The following is a 20,485-nucleotide window of genomic DNA, read 5'->3' as shown; positions in this document are numbered from 1 at the left end:
ACTGTCTAATCCAATCTTGGGTTAAGAGAGCTTTGCTTCTAGTTTGGCTGTATAAGTGCACCTCCCACAGATTGTAGTGTTGGGTGGTAGGAGGAGAGGGTTGTCTGTGTACATGAGGCAATTGCTGCATTGCCCCAAGATGCCCAGATTCATCAGGTAGACAGGAGAAATCACTGGGAGCTACAGAACTGTATATTGGCTCTGTCTGCCACAGGAGATAATGGAGTTTTTCACAAAAAACTGAAATTAATGCATGGAGTAAGAAAGGACTTTTGATGATAATTTGTACAATATTAATTTGTCAGAATAATGACAAGGAGGTACCTATGTTACCGTGAGCAGTCCAGTATAAATGTTTCTTGGCCAAGGAAGCTTTTTTCATTCTTTTGTAAACACACCGTCCCAGAACTGAACCATAGCCTTGATGTGTAGATATGCTTTCAAGTCAGTACTCAATGCATGTGCCATAGGAGCACTCACACTACGACATTCATAGAACAACTGTTTGACTGCCATGAAATTACAAAATGTGTTTATATTTGTTTGTCCAACATCAAAATGGATAATAATAACTTTACCCAGTACATTCCATATAATGCAGCCTTTTCCTGGAAGTAAACAGCAAGCTATGTAAATCCACTGAATAGTGACATGTGCAGGAATCACATGTACCAAAGAGGAAGTCTTATCACAGTTGTGAGACTCCACATATGTGAAGCCATTACATCTATCATTGTGTTGCAACAATTTGTATGAGATAAAAGGGATAGGGTGAGGCCTCTCTCACGGTAATTATATATATTATAACTATGGTGGATGTTATTTGTACATAAAGGTAGACTGGCAAATTATGCATACGGACATCAAAGAGAACTGACTGTGAAACAGGTATTGCTTCTGCAGTCAGCTAATAATTTACACTTGCAAACCCTTAGTAGGTAACACTTCTGAATGCTTCTCCTTGCATGCTAGGTAGTGTGCACACAATTGTTTAAGCTCTTACACCTTGTTTACTTGCCCTGCACTTAGTGCAGATTGCAGAATTCAGAAATGCTAATGTCAGAGGACTGAATCTGCATTATATAAAGGTAATCATGTAGGTAAGGAACTTGTATCATAGTAAGGGAGACTGTTTGGATCCAGACAACTGCATACTGATATTTACTTTCAACACATCTTTGTAGTTTAACAACTGACTTGCTTCAAACGTATATTGCTGTTTTTACAAACTGCTTTATTTTAACCTTACTGATGGATTGCAGTTCACAATACACCCATTGGTTTACTGTCTACATTTTTCATCCTTGATTTTTGCATAGCCATGTTTATCAGTTATTTCTTGTCCATTAAAAATGTTTCTAAATAATGTTACCTGACATTATAGAAATTTTTTTTTGGGAAGCTGACCAGTTATTGCAGAAGAGTATTGTACCACTTATTAGCAAGTTCGGGGAGGGGTTTCATTATTAGCCCACAAAATGTGTTTAGCCTGTAATATATATGTACCTGTCTGCCCTCCACATGACTGGATATCCCACAAAAGTTTTATCCATCTTTACCTGAAAAGTGTAACTTGTTTTTGTTAACGCTGCAATGTGCTACAGATTTACTTTTTTTTTTGAGGGAAGGTTGATTTTGTATTAACCTATGTGTACTCTTATTGAGACTTACTTTTTCAGTTTATGTTGTGCATGATGAACGAATACATTCATATATAATTGTTTTGTTAATAATCACTTGTGGCTTACTTTTTTTTTCTTTTATATTTCATCTCATGCAGGACTATGGTGCCCAAGGCATCTGCACCCCATAAAGTGCCATACAGCGATGGAGGGAATTAAGTGATCAGCACTACGTCAACAAGTCCTCCTGTGACTGTATTTGGCAGCTGGTGGCTAACAATGTCAGCTGTCAAGGTATGTATGGCCATTCGGGATGGTCTTGCTACCAAACCACCAGTGACTGAAACAGGAATTCTTGCCCACTTTCAGATATCCAGACAGCTTAGCACAGAGTTCACATAGAACTATTACTATTGGTACTGACACAGAGGACAACCCAAGCGTGACTACTACAGAACTTCCAGGTATGCAATATAATTAAATAATTCCGCTCTGTGTGTGTGTGTGTGTGTGTGTGTGTGTGTGTGTGTGTGTGTGTGTGTGTGTGTGTGTGTGTGTGTGTGTGTATATATATATATATATATATATATATATATATATATATGGGTCTACTTCATATGACCTAAATTTCATCTGACTGAAATTTATTTGACTGAGACCAAAACACTGACAGTTCAAAAGACTGAAAACTTATTTGACTGAAACTCATAAGACTGACACTTTAAAGTAAAAGGTATATGCCCTTTTCCCTACTGTAGTGTGATCCTGGAGTTAGTATATATAGTTAGGAGGGATGTGGAGGTCACAGGCCCCTACATTGGGGGTGGGGGGCCTAGCCCCCCACATACTTTATACATTTTAAACCATACACATGGATATTTATAACTGCAATGAATAACTCTTTGTAGAAAACAATATTTACTTAAACTATGTGAGGGGTTCGCCAATAGCCCCCAATGTGTAGAGCTGTGCACCCCACATCCCCCTAACTATATATACTAATGCCACGATTGCACTACAGTGGGGAAAACAGCATATACCTTTTACTTTAATGTGTCAGTGTTATGAATTTCAGTCAAATGAGTTTTCAGTCTTTTGAACTGTCAGTGTTTTGGTCTCAGTCAAATGAATTTCAGTCAAATAAAATCTCAGTCATATGAAGTAGACTCCCTGTATATGTAGCTGATTAACTCATCTCTCTCTACATATATATATATCTATATATATATATATATATATATATATATATATATATATATATATATATATATACACACACACACACACACACACACACAAATATATATATATATATATATATATATATATATATATATATATATATATATATAGGTTCACTTTATAATCCGGAAATCCTGAAATATCGAATTTCAGAATTTTGAGATCATAAAGCCGAAACCTTACAATCCTGAAACCCCAGAAGTGTGAATTTGAATCCTGCACTAACCATACACGACACACATACACATACACACACCTTCCACCTACACACAAACCTACACTACATACAAGCAGGGGGGCAAGCACCCTTGCGCCCCCCCACCCCCCTTCTTAAATATACTAACTCCAAGGTTGCACTACACAGACAAACACATGAAAACACTACCACACACCTACATTCCCCTCACACACACACATCACAGTCACAACACACACTGACACACACACTAAAGCCCTTAACCAAGACCCTTAAACATAAAGACTTACCTGAATTTCCACCTATCCATTCACACACCTCAACACCAGAAACGCTACTTCAACATCTTGGAACTTCGGGATTTTGAAATTCTCGCTTCTGGGGTTTCGGTGTTTTTAGCTTTCGGCTTTATAATCTCAGGATTCTGAAATTCAATATTTCAGAATTTCGGGATTATAAAGTGTTTTTATATATATATATATATATATATATATATATATATATATATATAGATAGATAATATATATATATATATATATATATATATATATCCCCAATGAGAAGGGTGGAATAGAAGACACAAAGACAGAGAGAAAAGGAAGGGGGGTAAATTAGACAGTACACTTTTGTATGAGAGGTTTCTTATTCTGAAGCTGTAAAGGGGATTGTTTTCTGTTTCTTGTGTCATTTGCATTATGATACTTATCAGCCATGTTTCATCTCCCTTTCTTATATGTAGGATCATCTAGTTCTGAGTCTGCATGACACAAGAAAGAGAACACAATCCGCTTTATAACTTCAAAATAAGAAACATGGTAATACCTTTCTTATTGTTATAAATGTAAATAAGATAGATGTATGTATGCACGCATGGAATGTCATTTTTGGCATTAGTACCAATTATTGTTTACAATAAATATGTTCTACATAACATAAGTTAAATCAGTTTGTATTCTGTTTCTCTCTTTGTTGTGCTGATTTTTGTTATCATAGGTGATCCTGCCAGTGGCGCTGTGGAATACCTACTGTCAGATATCAGAATATAGCTAGCTTCTGAGGATAATGGTGATGAAGAGGCACAGTCTGAGTATGCACAGGGTCACTCTGACATTATGGCTTTGCTTCCCTATCCCCTACCTGTATTTCAGACACAGTCAGAGTGCCTATGCATATCCATGAGATTACCTCAAACATACCACCAGTAGAGGGAGAAACAGTTGATCAGAGTAGTGTGGTTACTCCAGTTGCAGACCTGGTTGATTCTCCCGATCGAAACCATGAGGGTGAAGTGTCACACAGGTAGATGAATAGGGTGCTCAGAGCATGACTGCTTTCCACCCTCCTCCTGATTTTGGTGTATCAGTAGCTGCCACATGACGTATGTGAAGAGCCATCATGACGGCACAGACATGTTCCACCATGGCCTCAAAAGAGATAGTGGCAGTACTAAATGTGTGCATTCTGACACACTGAACTGCCTGAACCTCATGGGAGACTCCTTGGAGAGGATGAATGACACACTGGATAAGACTGTATCTGTAACAGAATATCTGCTCAGGGAGGGTCAACATCCATGTGGCCAGAGAACCACTACATCATCTGGTGTTAGCATTAGCAGAAGTAGTCATAAAAGATCCCTCTTCCTAAGTGGCATTACGTCCAATGCTCCATCAGTGATTAAGATGTCCATACCCAGACATGGTAGACCATGTGATCATGGTTCTGGACATAGTTATGATGACAGTTCATCCAGCAGACATCACTCACATTCAGGTAACACCGTGACTTTTGCCCAGGAACACAGAACTCCAAACAGAGGTAGTGCTTGTGTATGGGGGTGATGACACTGAACTGACTACCATGCACAGCCCAAACCTGTCCGAGACACCAGTACATAGTACTAACACAGTGCTCGACTGTATTCATGCAGGCACATACACACACACACACACACACACACACACACACACACACACACACACACACACACACACACACACACACACACACACACATGCGCACACACACACGCACAAACACAAACACACACACGCATGCACACTCACACACACACACACACACACACACACGCACACACACTGACCAAAAACTTGCCCATACAACTGCACACACACACACACACACACACACACACACACACACACACACACACATACTGACCAAAAACCTGCCCATACAACCTCACATACACACACACAAACATATGCACACACGTTATCTAAACACTACTTTTGACTGATATACATATCTTGCTACTGCCCCTGACAACTGTATACTTACTGAATAATTTTTATTACTCACACACACACTGACTTCTTTGGTGTCAGGCTTGCCCTTCTGTACCCCGACCCCCACCCTGTGCAAATGATGATGACTGTACCCTGCCTTTGCACATTTCTTTGCAACTCTGGGTTGCATATATATCTGTTGCACAGAGTGGATAAAATGCTTGATTACTCAGGAGCTTGCTTTAATGTAAATGTATTGCAGAAAAAATGTTTTTATTTATCATTCCTACTCAGTTGTGAATGATTGATTATGTAATTGTTGACCCTCATTGTATTTCTTTTAGTATTCTTAGTAATGCAGTCCTAGTAGATATTTAGGTATTGCTTACTGCGGTTTCAGAGTTTGTTGGTGTACTTGTGCAAATGATGATGCCATTGACCTGCTCATAAGTTTATATATATAGTGGTTAACTGAAATGTTTGACGTACAGTATTGGGTAAAATCCATAGCTGTATATTGCAAACATCAGTCATAAGCTATTACTGTACACCTGAGACATGTTCCAGCTTATAGACATATAAGTGCTTACATCTGACAGTAATCAGTTATATACCTCTTTTTCCATACAGGTTACAGACTTACCTTGTTAATACTGCAGGTACAAGATGTGTCCTTGGGAGATGTCTCTGTCTGATGCTAACAGAACGCAACCATTACATGGTTAAGTAAAGTCTGATGATTTTTGCAGGTATCGGTTTTAATATTTGTATGTGCTTAGGATTCAAGGTTTTCACTTAGGGAGCCAATGTATGTACCAATGTATGTATGCTATCCTTTGCCTCTTAGCAACAGCCATGGCTTATTGTCCACGCCTATGTCTGCCAGCACCATCTGTGGCTGGTGGTTCTCCCTCAGACTCCTCATTTGTATCTGCTGGAGCTGTTGGCCCTGCCTGTGGTCCTGGAAACTGTGGATCTGCCCCTTGTTGTCCTTGTTGAAGCTAATTCCCAAGAACAGCATCACACAGACTGCGAGTATTTAGGTAGAGGTGGCTGGGTAGTACTTCAGGGCACCTCCTAATGTGTCTAAACACAAAAAATATGATTTCAGCAAGCCAAATATGTATTCTCTGATATTCTTAGTCTAAACGTGGCCATCATTGTATCCTTGCTCAGTAGGGTTTGTGGGGTTTTCTCATGGGTTTTGTAAGCCAGGGTTCCAGTACATAACCTGCATTCCCCACTAGATGCCCTTGTTGAAAGTCATCCCTAGCAGACCTTGTGTATGGTTCACAGGTGTGTCATATATGTGAATAGTGAACACTGCCGGAGTTTCCTGAGCAGACATTGTACATGATCCCTTGAGCATTACAGACAACCTGACAGTTTATAGAATGGTCTCCTTTCCTGTTAAAGTACCTCCTTCCCTGTTCACTGGGTTGGGCCTTGTTTCAATGTGTGCAATCTATTGCCCCCAAATGTTCAGGGAAATATGCTATTGCATAAAATTCCTGCATTGTTCCTGCTCTTCCTAGTCTGGAACAAACTACACTGCACATCAGAAATATACCCATACCCATGAATTCAAAAAAAGCCCTAAAATAATGGCTGCTTTATATCTGGACTTGTCACTGTAAAAAGCTCAAGCTAAACCCTCCTCCATAAAAACACCACTTTCTCCTATCTTATTCCTTACGTTCTCCTATCCTATTCCTTACTTTCTCCTATCCTATTCCTTTCCCTGCTACTGCATCTCACTACCTCTCATTTACCATCTCCCTTTTACTCCCCCTTACTGCTATCCAGCTCTGTTTCCTAACTACTCCCTTTACCTCATCAACCTACCAGCCTACTGCACCATTCTGTTTATTCAGACCTTGAGAAATGTATGTACCATCACTGTTTACCTTACCCTTATTTTGCACTTGAATCACAATATTATTACTTTCCTGACCAGGTGAAATTCTAATGTTTGAAATTTGTTAACTTGTGTGCATTTATTTCTTTTGCAGAACCTTCTTGAGTGCCAGAGTCTACACAGTCTGTATTGTTCTCATTGTATATAATATCTACTCACATTGTATTGTTCTCATATATATGTATGTATATAATGTCTACTTACTCTGTATTGTTCTCATATTGAGATATATGTAACTTTGTATGTTTCTCTTATGTAGCTTTTCTCCCCAGGCCTCCACTGTAAAAGGGCTCTAGCTCAATCGGACCTTCCAGGTCAACAAATGTCAAATAAATAAATATACTCCCTTGCATGTTATAGCATTGCATTTAGAAAATGATGTAATATTCCAGAAAATGAGACCTGTGATGCCCCTAATATATCCCCAGTAGGTCTCTGGAAAGTACCTGTAGCTGGCAAACATAATGCTACACATACCTTATTTTCTCTGGGATGGGCTCTACATGATTTCCCTGAGGCCTCAGGTGAAGGTGGCAGAAGCTGCATATTTCCTCTAGTGTGTCTCTGTCTACCCGATATTGCTCTACAGTTTCTAAGTCATGCAGTCCATGATAAGTCAAACAATGTCTAAACAAGCCTCTTCTTGTCTGAAGTCTGGCATCAGCAGCAATACCTTGAATTAAAGTCTGTTGCACATATAGGTTAATGATGGCAGCAGCAACCCCTAGCATTTTTTTCTAAGTGGAATCGTGGCCATAATCCAAAGAGTTTTGGATTTCAAGGCAAAAGCCAGCACTGGGTGTACTCAATCACTTTATAGGTTCTTTGCAATGGTGGATTGGTTAATTAGCATGTAATTCAGCTACTTATGCTTTTATTAGCATATTCTGCCATTCACCCTTGTTTTGAAGCTTTCTGTTAAGTGTAGAGCTGTTTAATGCATATGAAATAGAGCGCTATTTTGTGCGCACAGAAACACGTACACAATAGCAATACTTAGTGTAGGTGTTAATGAAATATAAAATATCTGATACGGCCCTTACGTTTAAAGAAAACAGGTTTCACTGCTTAGAAAAATACTGATAAAAAAGTAAAGGTTAATTTATGGATACCTCTCCTAGTTTTGTTTCACTGCTTTTGTACATGCTTTTAAGACGAAGATAATTGCTATCGTTTAGTATCTTACACTGTCATTACTTGCACATCACTCATTAATGTACTTGTTTACTTGGTAGAGCAATGATAAGTGCTCAAAAGTCTTTATACTGTAGAAATAAAATACAGCCATTGGCCAGGTCAGATATGTGGAAGGCAAGTTGATCTAATAAACATTTCTTTTACTCCACAAATAATGCAGATGTTCTATATATGACTGTGACATGATTACCTGGAAAGATTAGTTATACAGTCATGTCACACAGCATTACTGACCTTCTTAGCCTACTAGTGTATAGTTACATGATACAATAAGTATGTGTTTTATCCAACAGTAACACAATTGTATAACAAATGCAGGAACTATAACCATAAACACCTAATACTTAATAAATACTTAAATACTTAATAAAATTGTCACATTCTGTGAATAAGTATTAATTAATACATTCTAGAAGGTATCCTTCATTCATATGTTGCTTTAACAGATTTCAAAAAGCCTTACTGTTGTTTCAGTCAGACTGCCTGATAACTGAAAAAGGAAAACATTAAAAATGACATTCTTAAAACAGTTCAGGCTCCTTTCTCATTAAAAATTGGTTGGAACAATCAGTTCACAGTTCCTTAATTTATATTGGAAAGCTGCCTGAATCTTAACTGAGTTTAAGGCTGGAATCTGACAAATAAATAAAATATGCAGGACAGTTATGATTATGATGTTTTTTAAGGATTCAGAGTAACTCATCAAACAATCTTTCACTGGACAGAGAAATGGGAAAATAAAGTCAATGCCTAAATCTGTATACATCAACCAAAACACAGCAAAAGTATTTTTTTTACATGGAGCAAATCCTGCTGAACTGTGCATCCCTACTCCTAAAGATATACTGACTCCAAAATCATAGATGAATCTAAGGGGACGCTACCCTACACCCAAAATTCTGTGATCTCAAAGAATCATGTTAGACTGTAAGGTTAAGCAGGGATTTGACTAAATTTGGTTGAGAAATCCCATTGTGTGAAAATTCAACACGATGTACATCAAGTAAGTTATTTTAGAATGCTAATAACTTACGTGTTCAACGCTTATACACCAATTCTCTTCTATGCCACAATCGAGCTTCTTTGTGAAGGTAAAGCAGTTGTGTGCAGCAGTACAGATACGTGTAAACCTACCTGTGCATACTTATGATGGTGTTTCCATTGTGCATCAGGTAAACAAAGACTTCTTCTACATCTTCATGCTTCAGCATACTAAATGTGAAGAAGTAAACCCCTAAAAATAAAAGATGTTAATGTTTTACAATTTATTTGGTTTGACTGTAAACCAAGTGATTCTACTAGATGAAACAGTTTATTTTGTAAATGAAGACTGCTAATTTTCAGAAAGAATCCCAGCCATGCAAAAGCACTATGTAAATATTACAGCAATGGCATAACAATACAGAAATATTTCTCACCAAGATTCAGGTAAGTGTCACAGTTAAAGAATGCAATAATGGACATCATCTGATTTATCTAGCGTAACTTAGGTAAAAAAAAAAGTTATTGTGGACCCTCCAATAAAAGTGAATGTGGCTGCTTAATAGCCTGAAGAACCCTTTCAACTCATAGCCTGAGTATAATGTCACATCTCCTGAAACCTGCAGATTTTCTAGCTGGACAGATTTCACCTGAGATAAATTCCATTAAAATACAGTTTTGCAACTTACCTGTAAACAAATGTACATATCACAAGAACTGAAAAGTTATAAAAAAGTTAAACTATGAAAGTTCTTCATCACATGCTTTACTTCAAAATGGTTTTATCAATATGTCAGTCAGACATAGTGGTGATTTTCTACTGAATAAATAATTCGATAATATATAAATTTTATTGTTAGATTTTAACAGTGGTTTGTGTAATTATATCTATCCATAGTAGATAGTCCCCAGATATCAGAAAGACTTTTGTTCATGCAGATATGATCTTCAATTTGCTCAAAACAGTTTTATAGAGTTTATTCAGTTTTGAGATATTTGCCTGATTATGATTTGTGTGCATATTCACATAATTAATTTATTGAATAAATGTAAACACCTGCAAAGCAGTGCTAGTCAGACAACTATCAGTGCAAAGTTTTTTTTCCCAGCATTGTGTATGTTTTCATTTGATGTCATGGAATACCACAGAAACACCTTCTGATTCAAGTTATTAATATAATTATTCACATATGGCATATATTTATAATATCTCCAGGAAATAACTCACATTTTCTCTGCTTCTGAGTAACTATATGTTTGAGGAGAGATTCCTGGCCTCTTTTGTGACTGGGTATGTGGAATGCTCCTCAACAATGCATCCAGATGGACAATACCGGAGATATTTGCAGAAATATATTTATAAACGTATCCAAAACTACATATAAAAGGAATCACATTTTCTCACTTACTGACCACTATCTTGGTCAATAGACATCCATGACATTTGTGCTGAGCTGTCTTGTGAAATACTGTTCTACTGTGCTACTACATGGGCACTGACTGATATATTTATCTAAACAATGCATATATATACATTTATCATAGTTATTGCTAGACAGGTATAAATATCTGCAAAGTGATTGTAGTGGTTAGATACCAGGTAGCACTGAGATGTTTCCCAGCATTATGTAACCTTTAATTTAATACCAAGAAGTACCATATAAACTCCTTGTGGGACAAAGTACCATTGCAAATATAAATATTGCACATATTCATAATTTTGAATGACAAGAAATCACAGTATCTTACTATCTAATACTGTCTCAAGGCAATACAAACCTTTTGTACTGACATGGGCCATGAAATACTGTTTCACAATGCTTCCAAGTGGACATCACTTAAAATATTAACATAAGCATGATATACATGCATATGCTATTGTTAGCCACAGTACCAATATGTGCAAAGTGGTTGTAGTTAGACAGCAGCTATCAATGTATAGTTTTCCAGCCTTATGTACCTTTTCATTTGATGCCCCAAAGTAGTATATAGACTACTTCTACTTCAAGTTATAGAGATATTAATACAGCATATTTTCATAACTTTGAATGAAAACAAATCACAGTATAACCAAGTACCCAAACTGGGTCAGAAGTCATTGCTGACCGGAATTAGAAACCAGTTGTCACTTGCACATTTTGAGCCTTATGAATGCTTTCATTGATAACACAGCTCCCAACATAAACTCCTTCATGTGTATGTTATGAGGCATATTAATACTGTACACTTTTCATAATTTTATAAGAAAATAAATCATCGTATCTGATTTATCAGCACACTATTTGGATCCAAAGCCTTTCATAGTCTTTTCTAGTCTGTGTGTGCTCACTTGGCCTTTGAACTGATGTTCCTCAATGCTTTTAATGGACACTGACTAAGAACCTAGAGAACATACTCTGCTACTGGATACCATTGCTCAAGTAAAGGCTTCTACTTGCCCTCCAACAAATTAGCCAAGAAAGTCCCCATATCAAGAACTTATAACTCTTGATGCCTAAATGCACAACACTGAGAGTAATATAAGTAGCAAAGTGAAGATATCAAGATGCCACTTACCCCAAAGCTCTGGACAGGGCCTGGGATAAAAGTTAAAAGCATAGCTCATAATCACAACATTAGTACCAGTACAATGTAATTCATTTTATAGTGGCTGCTGTCAGAAAAATAAGTTGCCAACATAGTCTTCCAAGTAAAGCCCTCTTTTAAAATACAGTCTGGTGCTTCCCCATTCATACAACAATGATACCTGTTAAGTACGTGAAAAGCAGAGACACATTTATCCCACAGCATATTTTACTTTATTACTGTCAGAGACATATGCTGCAGCCCACTGCAACCACCACAAACACACAGATGTACCCAACAGCTGTAGTTAATTTAATGACTACGTACAATTCATAAAAAACCACAACAACATATTTCACATCGTTGTTGTCATCAAACCTATACAGTTACAAATCCCCACATTCAGATGTCCCCACCAAGTACATTGACTTTGTTTGTTTTACACCTCAGATGTCTGATTGTGATAAAATGAATGAAGATATAATTATAGCAGCAATAATATTATCTGTTGAAATGAATGAAGATATAACAGCAACAATAATGATTATAGCTTATTACATATTGATTATCTTTAAGCTGCATAAAATTCAGCAATGAATCCTAACAAATGATTGCTGACTGCTACCTGCAGTTTTCTATTTACAGTAATTATAACATGCAACACATATTTAATTCTTGTGATTTATCACTGGGTACGTCATCCAACTATAAGACACTATATGTCATGTAAATATATAAAACTTATCTGAAATAGGACGTGTACTGTAATTGCATTGAAGTTAATCAACACACTGCAATCTCCTTGACAACCTGCACCACATATGGTTGCAACAATTTACCATATAGAGCACCTTTGTTTGCAGTACATACACAGACCCACAAACAGACTCGCAAGTGCGTGACATACCTTTCAACTTCTTTGCTCAAGAAATCTAGACAAAGACAAAAATAATGGAAGGACAACAGCCTAAAAATCAGTGACAGTTTCAAATTATTACTAAAATTTGAAAAAAGTCAATAGAAATAAAAGTTATATACTTACCACATTTCTAGATCCGTGTTGTATTTTTCGGTCCAGCTCAACATATGGAACAGAATCCTCAGCTACGAATAACCCAGAGAGATCTCATGCAAGGATATTCCACCAAATGGTGGAGTCAAAGGATGCACATGATCTAGACTGTATGTCCAGCTTATGATGTGGGACAAAGGTGTGAACAATAGATGAAGTAGCCTCAGTATAAATCTCATCTATGGCATTCTAGAAAAATAAGCAGTAAGGACTGCCACCACTCTGGTTAAATGGAGTTTTGGTTTGTGTGGTAATACCAATCCCATTTTGTTAAAGACAAAGGTAATACAATCAGTGAGTCACCTAGATCCGGTAACTTTAGAAACACCCTGGTCCAATTTGGTCCTAGAAAAGGACAAGCTGGTCTGGTTTTCTAATGCCGTTGGGACTCTGCAGGTAAAATCAAGTTGATGGTGAACATATATCATATGTAAAGTATATTCCCCTTTGTTGGAGAAATTAGGGAAGAAAGGTGGCAGGATAATGGTCTGGTTGAAATTTGCTTTCAAGGGCACTTTAGGAATATAGTGCTTATTCGTCCAAAGTGATACGTTGTCCTTATGAAAAATCATTTAGGGAGGTTTGCAAGACAAAGTTTGAAAGTCAGAGGTTCTTGATGTTGAAGTGATGGCTACTAGGAAAATTGTTTTCCAAAATAGAAAATTTAGTTCTGCTGAAGCAGTTGATTCAAACAGGGTCTAGTTAGAGCCTGAAGCATCACAATAATATTCCAAGGGGGGAATAGGATCTCTGCTAGGTGGTCTTAGAAGAAAAGTTATTTTTAAGAAGGCATTAGAAATTGTAAAGGAAGCAATGGAGTTCTGGTTTTCTCTAACAAGAAAGTTGGATATAGCTGCTATTTGAGCATTAATTATTGAGAAACTAGCCCTTTCATGGAATAACCCTGCCAAAAAAAAAGATATATGGAAAAGGTGCTGGAAAGTATCTAAATCTCTAAAAGATGCCCAGATGGCAAACCTTTTCCATTTCCTTTTGTAAACCTTGTTTGTGCTTGGTTTCTGTGAAGAAAATAAAATATGGATAACTGATGCCGAAGGCCTAGTATCCATGGCCATCAATGGAATTGGAGGAACCATGGAGTTAAGTTCAGGGCTTTCAAGTCACAGTAAGGCTAATTAGGTGGATGAGGTAGAAGGTCTGGATGGGGTCCAACACCCAGAATTACTGTCACCCTGCATCTTTTGGCCTTCTGGATGAGCTTGGTTATCAGGGGGAAAGGGTGGAAAGAGGTACAGGAAACCTGGGGGCCAACTGTGGACTGCAGCATCCCTTGGTGACTGCCTCTCTACAAAGATCAGGGTGAAGTAGCTGCTGCATTTGGTACTCAAATGGGAGGCAAAAAGATTGCAGCATAGCTGGCCCTACTGACTGAAAATCATAGTTGTCACTGACTGGTTGAGGGACCACCCATGAGACAAAAGGCTGTATCTACTGAGTTTGTCTGCCAAGAAGAGGGAACTCCACTACAAAGTATTGAGAATACATTGCCCACTGCCATACCCTCATGGCTTTCTAGCATAATGGATAAGAATGGGTTCCTCTTTGTTTCTTGATATACCAGACTACTGCCATGTTGTCTGCCTGAAAGGATATCACACCCTTGGGGAGGGAGATCTGCAATGCCTGCAACACTAGGGAAACTGCCCTCATCTCTAAGACATTGATGTGAAATCTGGCCTCTGGTGTCCACAGTCACAGTGGTCATCAGCGGTGGAAAGGTGAAGGGCTGCCCCCATGTGAATATCAGTGAGGTCAACCACCACTGAATGTGGATTCTGCCTACTGATGTGAGCTGTAAGGGGAACTGAAGGGGTTGATGCATTATTGACCATTGGTCAGATAGGGTCCACTGCAGACCTCTCATGTAAAATCTTGCCGGAAGTGCCAGCTTGATTGAGACCACTACTGAACACAGAAGATGGAGAATTAACCTTGCTGGAGGGTTTTGAGAAGACTAAACTTCAGAAGCCACATGATGGAGAGAAACAACTCTTGATTCTGGAAGCTTGTCAATCTGGGACATTGTATCCAGTATGAACTCTATTGTTTGAGTCTATGTCAGACTTTTTTGCTTAAATTTATTGTAATCCCTGTGAATGGGGCTAGCTGGAGCAATATGCCCCTTCAACAAATAAGCAGATCCTTGGTGGATGAGATAAGGAGCCAGTCGTCTAAATAGGGGAACACCTGGAACCTTTGAAGCCTTGGATATGCTGCCACTACTACCATGCAGTTGGTGAACACCCTGGGGATGTGGTGAGTCCTTAGGGCAATGCTCTAAACTGAAAATGACTGTCTCCCAGCAAGAAATGGAGAAAGCTCCTCAACTGCCTCACTATCTTGACATGCTAGTAGACATCTTGAAGATCTATTGAGCACATCCAGTCATCCTACCGCAGAAGAAGTAGAATAGACTAAACTGTGATCACGCAAACTTTGTCTGTTTTTCAAATTGATTCAAGTGACTGAGGCCCAAAATGGATCTGAGGCCCCAGCCTTTTTTCAGGACCAAAATTAATCTTGAATAGACAATGGATCCTTGCTGGTCTGGAGGGACCTCCTGGATAACTTGCTATTGTAGCAGCTTTAATACTTTTGGTGCTGCTAATTCCCTCTGACTTGGTGGAATATCAAGTATTCTCCTTTCTTTGGGGGGGGGGGGGAGACAATATAGCCTCTTGTGATTATCTTCTGCACCCATGCATCTTGAGTGATAGCTGGCCAGGTGTCAAGGTGCACAGATAAGTTCCCCTGACTACCTCCAGAGTGTGACAGTTGGGCAACCTTTCAGGAAAGCTGAAAAGAACCATGAAATCTTTTCTGATTTTCCCCTAGGGTGATTTATTGACTTAAATCACCCTTCTGCCCCAGGTGAGGGGATATTGTCAGCAGAATTGTCCTGAGTATAACCCTGGGACTTTTGGAACCATAACTTCTTACTACCCTTCTGGTACTGAGAAAAGGTTGTTTGGGGGCTGTTAAAATGAATGCCTATGGCAGACAGAGTCTTGTCATCCTGTGCACTTCTAGTGAGCGGGCCCTTGACCTTCAGCCCAAATAGGGTCAAACCATTGAAGGAAGGATCGAAGAAGAATGTCTTGAAGCTTTCTATGAATTCACATAGACGTATCTAAGAGTGCTAGGGAATAGCAATACCAGTGCCTGTCACTCATGAAGTGCTATCAGCTCCATCATAAAGCAAATGCATGTACACAGTGGACATTGGCTGAAGCGTAGATAGCTGTGACTCTACAGTTTTTTGTATGTCAGCAGGTAAGTTACCTGAGAGGGATCTGGAGAGTTCCTTAGTCAAATCTCTCTAGAAATTAGTTGTATGAATGAGAGTTCAGTGTATGTAAAACTAACATCACTGAAGCATAAGTCAATTTCCCAAACCTGTCCAACACCCTGGACGTCCTGTTAATAGGATAGACAGAAGTGTCATCTTTAAGAGTTACTTTTTGGCAGCTGCCACAAACAACATGGTATTTACTGGGGACCTTTGTCCCAATGGAACCTGTTCCTGTGTGCAACAAAAATTTTATTGGGTTTCCTGGTAATAGGCTCCACCACATTGAGCTCCTTCCAAGCCAACTAAGAGACTAGGTAAATGAGCTTATCAGAGGGTGGGACTACCCAGGAGATAGATGAGCCAGCCCCAAAATCCTTCAGGAACACTGATATTTTTTCTTTGTTTCATCAATTCCATGATGTCTTCAAAGGAGGAATCTTCCACAGGGGATCTTGGGGATCCCTTCCCTTCCTCAAAGTTGATTTCTTCAGTGTCTTACTCTTGAAAAGAATCAAGAAGCCCCTTTTTGCAAGTTCATTTCCTGTGATCTTCTCCAGTGGGAAGCTCCAGAGAAGGTTAGGAATCAGAGGGGGGGACTCACCAGGCATGAGCCCTTGAGGCTTAAAGACGCTGGCTGTCTCTGTCTGGTAGGGCAAGCAGAAATCAGATCAAAAGGACTTGAGGGAGATTGGGACAGTACCAAATGGAGACTAGGATACAGTAGTCTAGCACTTTCATTCTACATTAGTTCTTAGAACTTCATCAGAAATAAAGTTAAAAACCCAGCAGTTCAATTTAAAATACTATTAAAAGTCATGCAACAGATTTAAACAAATCAAAACAAAGCAGCAATTTATGAATGAGTTAGAAATTAAAGTGGTATGAACTTACTTTCCAAGTCAATAATAAGATTAAAATCTGAAAATTTGTGAAAACATAAAAAATTAAAACATATTTTGATAAACATTTGCTAGAAAAAAGAGGTAAATAATTATAACCTCTTTGCCAGTAAAACACACTTTACAAAATTTCTAAACTTGTTTCTTGCCTATCCTGTAACTAGTCTAGTCAGGATACAGATGTGCTGTATCCAGGAATGTTTGTAAGCTCCTGAGCCCCCCCCCCCAAGCCTTTCTGTGTTGGAGGGAAGCCCTCTAGCTTATCAGTGGGAGTGGTTGGCACTAGGTAACCTATCTACACCATAAGGAGTGGTTTCTGGCCCAGAAATTGTAGTTATTGGCCGTTTGGGCAGTTTTTTCATCTCTCTCAACTTTCTGATTTAAAAGCCCGTATTTGCACTTGTTTCCCCCCTTTCCTGTAACTAGTCTAGTCCAGATACATATTTGCTGTATCCAGGACTGTTTGTAAGCTTCTGAGCTCCCCAAGCCTTTCTTTGTTGAAGGGAAGCCTCCTAGCGTATCAGTAGGAGTGGTAAGCACTAAGTAGCCTATCTACCACAAGAGGAGTGGTTTCTGGCCCAGAAACTGTAGTGATTGGCGATTTGGGCAGTTTTTCCATCTCTTTCAACTTTTCTGGTTTAAAAGCCTGCATTTGAGCTTGTTTCCCACATCTCCTGTAACTGGTCTAGTCCAGATACAGATTTGCTGTATCCAAGACTGTTTGTAAGCTTCTGAGCCCCCAAGTCTTTCTGTGTTGGAGGGAAACCTTCTAGCTTATCACTGGGAGTGGTAAGCATTAGGTAGCCTATCTACCACAAGAGGAGTTGTTTCTGGCTCAAACATTGTGGTTTATTGGCCATTTAGGCAGTTTCTTCCATCTCTTTCAACTTTCTGGTTTAAAAGCCCGCATTTGCACTTGTTTCCCCCCTTTCCTGTAACTAGTCTAGTCCAGATGCAGATTTCCTGTATCCAGGACTGTATGTAAGCTTCTGAGCCCCCCAAGCCTTTCTGTGTTGGAGGGAAGCCTTATAGCTTATCAGTGGGATTGGTAAGCACTAAGTAGTATATTTACTACAAGAGGAGTGGTTTCTGGCCCAGAAATTGTTGGCTGTTTGGGCAGTTTTTCCATATCTCTCAACTTTCTAGTTTAAAAGCCCACATTTGCACTTGTTTCTCGCCTTTCCTGTAACTAGTGTAGTCCAGATTCAAACTTGCTGTATCCAGGACTATTGGTAAGCTTATGAGTGGTGCCAAAGTCTGTTCTTCAATTTTACCCTTAGATCTACTAGTTCTCTCCTCTCCTGCACTTACACTAGCACTTTACCAAACTTCTTGTAGAAATTATTGTAGAACACAAAAGTGCTACCAGCACTAAATGTTCGACAAGGAAACAGATCCAATACTTATTATCAATGCCCACCCCTCCAGGCATATCTAAAGGTCAGTTCCCTGTGCTTTCTCCTATTAACCTGGTGAAATTGGGCATCCTGAGGCAATGTAGCAACTGCCTCATGTACTCTGACAACCCTATCCTCTTACATCCCAACATGTAGACTTGCGAGAGATGCACTTATATATCCAAATTGGAAGGCACGCACTCTCCAGGCAAAACCGGAATAGCTGGTCAAGAGGAGAAGGTCAACACTTGCACCACACCACATGGAACACATAGTCCTCCAGAACACATACCAGTACTGCCTTCACATAAAAACACAAACCACACACCCACCTTCGCGGAGGCTCTCAATAAAAATCTACCCAAGCAGCAGAGACCTCCAAGGCAGAAACACACTCGACCACCACAACACAACATTAACCATGAGACACATAACTCTCCTAAACAGTGTGCCACTCAACCAAGCCCCTAAGGCAAAACAGCATGCCCAACAGACTAGTCATAGGTGACTCAACAGTGAGGCACATTGATGTCCCAATCACTAGGTTGAATAGGAAGAAAGTAACAGTTAGCTGCCTGTCAGGTGCCAGGATCTGCCACATAACACACACACTCAGGTCTCTCAACAACAGGTACAAATATGACTCTGTCATTGTACATGTGGGTGTGAATGACCTGAGACATACCTCCCTGGACTACATGAAAAGAGACATGGAGGAGCTCTCAGATTATGTAGCCCAGGTGGGTATGACCCAAGCAAGGGAACTCACAGGATTTTTTGCAGCGGGGTGCAAACCTAGAGCCCCGCCCACGCAGTCCCACCCACGCAGCCATTCCAGTGTCCCACTGCTTGACTATTTCTCCCCATTTGCCATAGACACTGTTCAAATCTCTCAGTGTGCATACTGTTTTATGCTTTACTTCTACAATGATTACAGATATTTGGATTTAAATTTACAACTTTTATTTCAAATTTTATAGCACAAACACTGATAGACATTTATTAAACCTAAGCAAATCAATATTCTTACAATGAAAACAGACTTAGCATTAAAACTTCTCTACCTTTGAAACCCACATTCACTGAAACAGCATTGAAACCCACATTCAAAGAAAATGCATCTGGCCAGTGGCAGGGTAAGTGTACCTTTGGGCTGTTTTCAAATCATAGGCTCCTTGCACACATTTTTACAACCATGCAAAAGTTCTTTGATTCACCTTCCTGATTGTATTAATTACACTATATAATAATTGAATTATATCCCTTGTATAATACAGTGCCACTTGTTAGAGTGTTTTAATTTTATAGTTCTGAACATTTTCCTTTAAGCAATGAAACAAACCATATGAACCAATAATGACAAACTGCCCAGTTCAGAACATTTCAACCATAAAGGGCCACTCAAACTTCTGTCATGCAATCCACCAATATCAATCAATATGCAAAATCTCTGCAAAAGTAAAAGTCATCTGGACAATTCCACACTAAAGACATCTGAAACCAATGAAGAGGTTGCTGCTAGGAAACAACTTTATATTTCAGTGTTTCATTTACAAATTCAGTACCTGTTGCCCTTGAAGAATAAATTGCCTATGTTACATTAAAAGAAATGGTAAGCTGGTATATTGCAATAGGGAATGGGTGGCAAGCTGAAAAACAGTTTCATAGTTACTAGGCATCTCATCCAAAGGAGGACATACTCAGGACTGCAGCACTCACCCCCTTCAAATACAAATCTACGTGCCGTGGGAATAGAACCTACAGCTCTCTGCATCAAGATGCAAGTTTTCTACCTGCTGTGCTACTAACACTGCTTTAAAACTCTGTACCACAA

General features: G+C 39.0%; 1 protein-coding gene across 1 annotated transcript in view; it reads right to left on the bottom strand.

Moving 5' to 3' along the window:
- The window catches only part of C1QTNF3 (C1q and TNF related 3), a 512,031-nt gene that overhangs the window by 87,432 nt on the left and 404,114 nt on the right, over positions 1-20,485 (bottom strand). Inside the window, exon 5 of the mRNA XM_044070220.1 lies at positions 9,559-9,658. Within this exon, the coding sequence (XP_043926155.1) occupies positions 9,559-9,658 (100 nt within the window). The remainder of the gene's footprint in view (positions 1-9,558; positions 9,659-20,485) is intronic.

This window comes from Protopterus annectens, chromosome 1.part0 (genome assembly GCF_019279795.1).
Source record: "Protopterus annectens isolate FY-2018-M chromosome 1.part0, PAN1.0, whole genome shotgun sequence".
NCBI classification, from domain to species: Eukaryota; Metazoa; Chordata; order Ceratodontiformes; family Protopteridae; genus Protopterus; species Protopterus annectens.
Note: the sequence above shows the minus strand (reverse complement) of the source record. Positions and strands in the feature narration are given on the sequence as shown.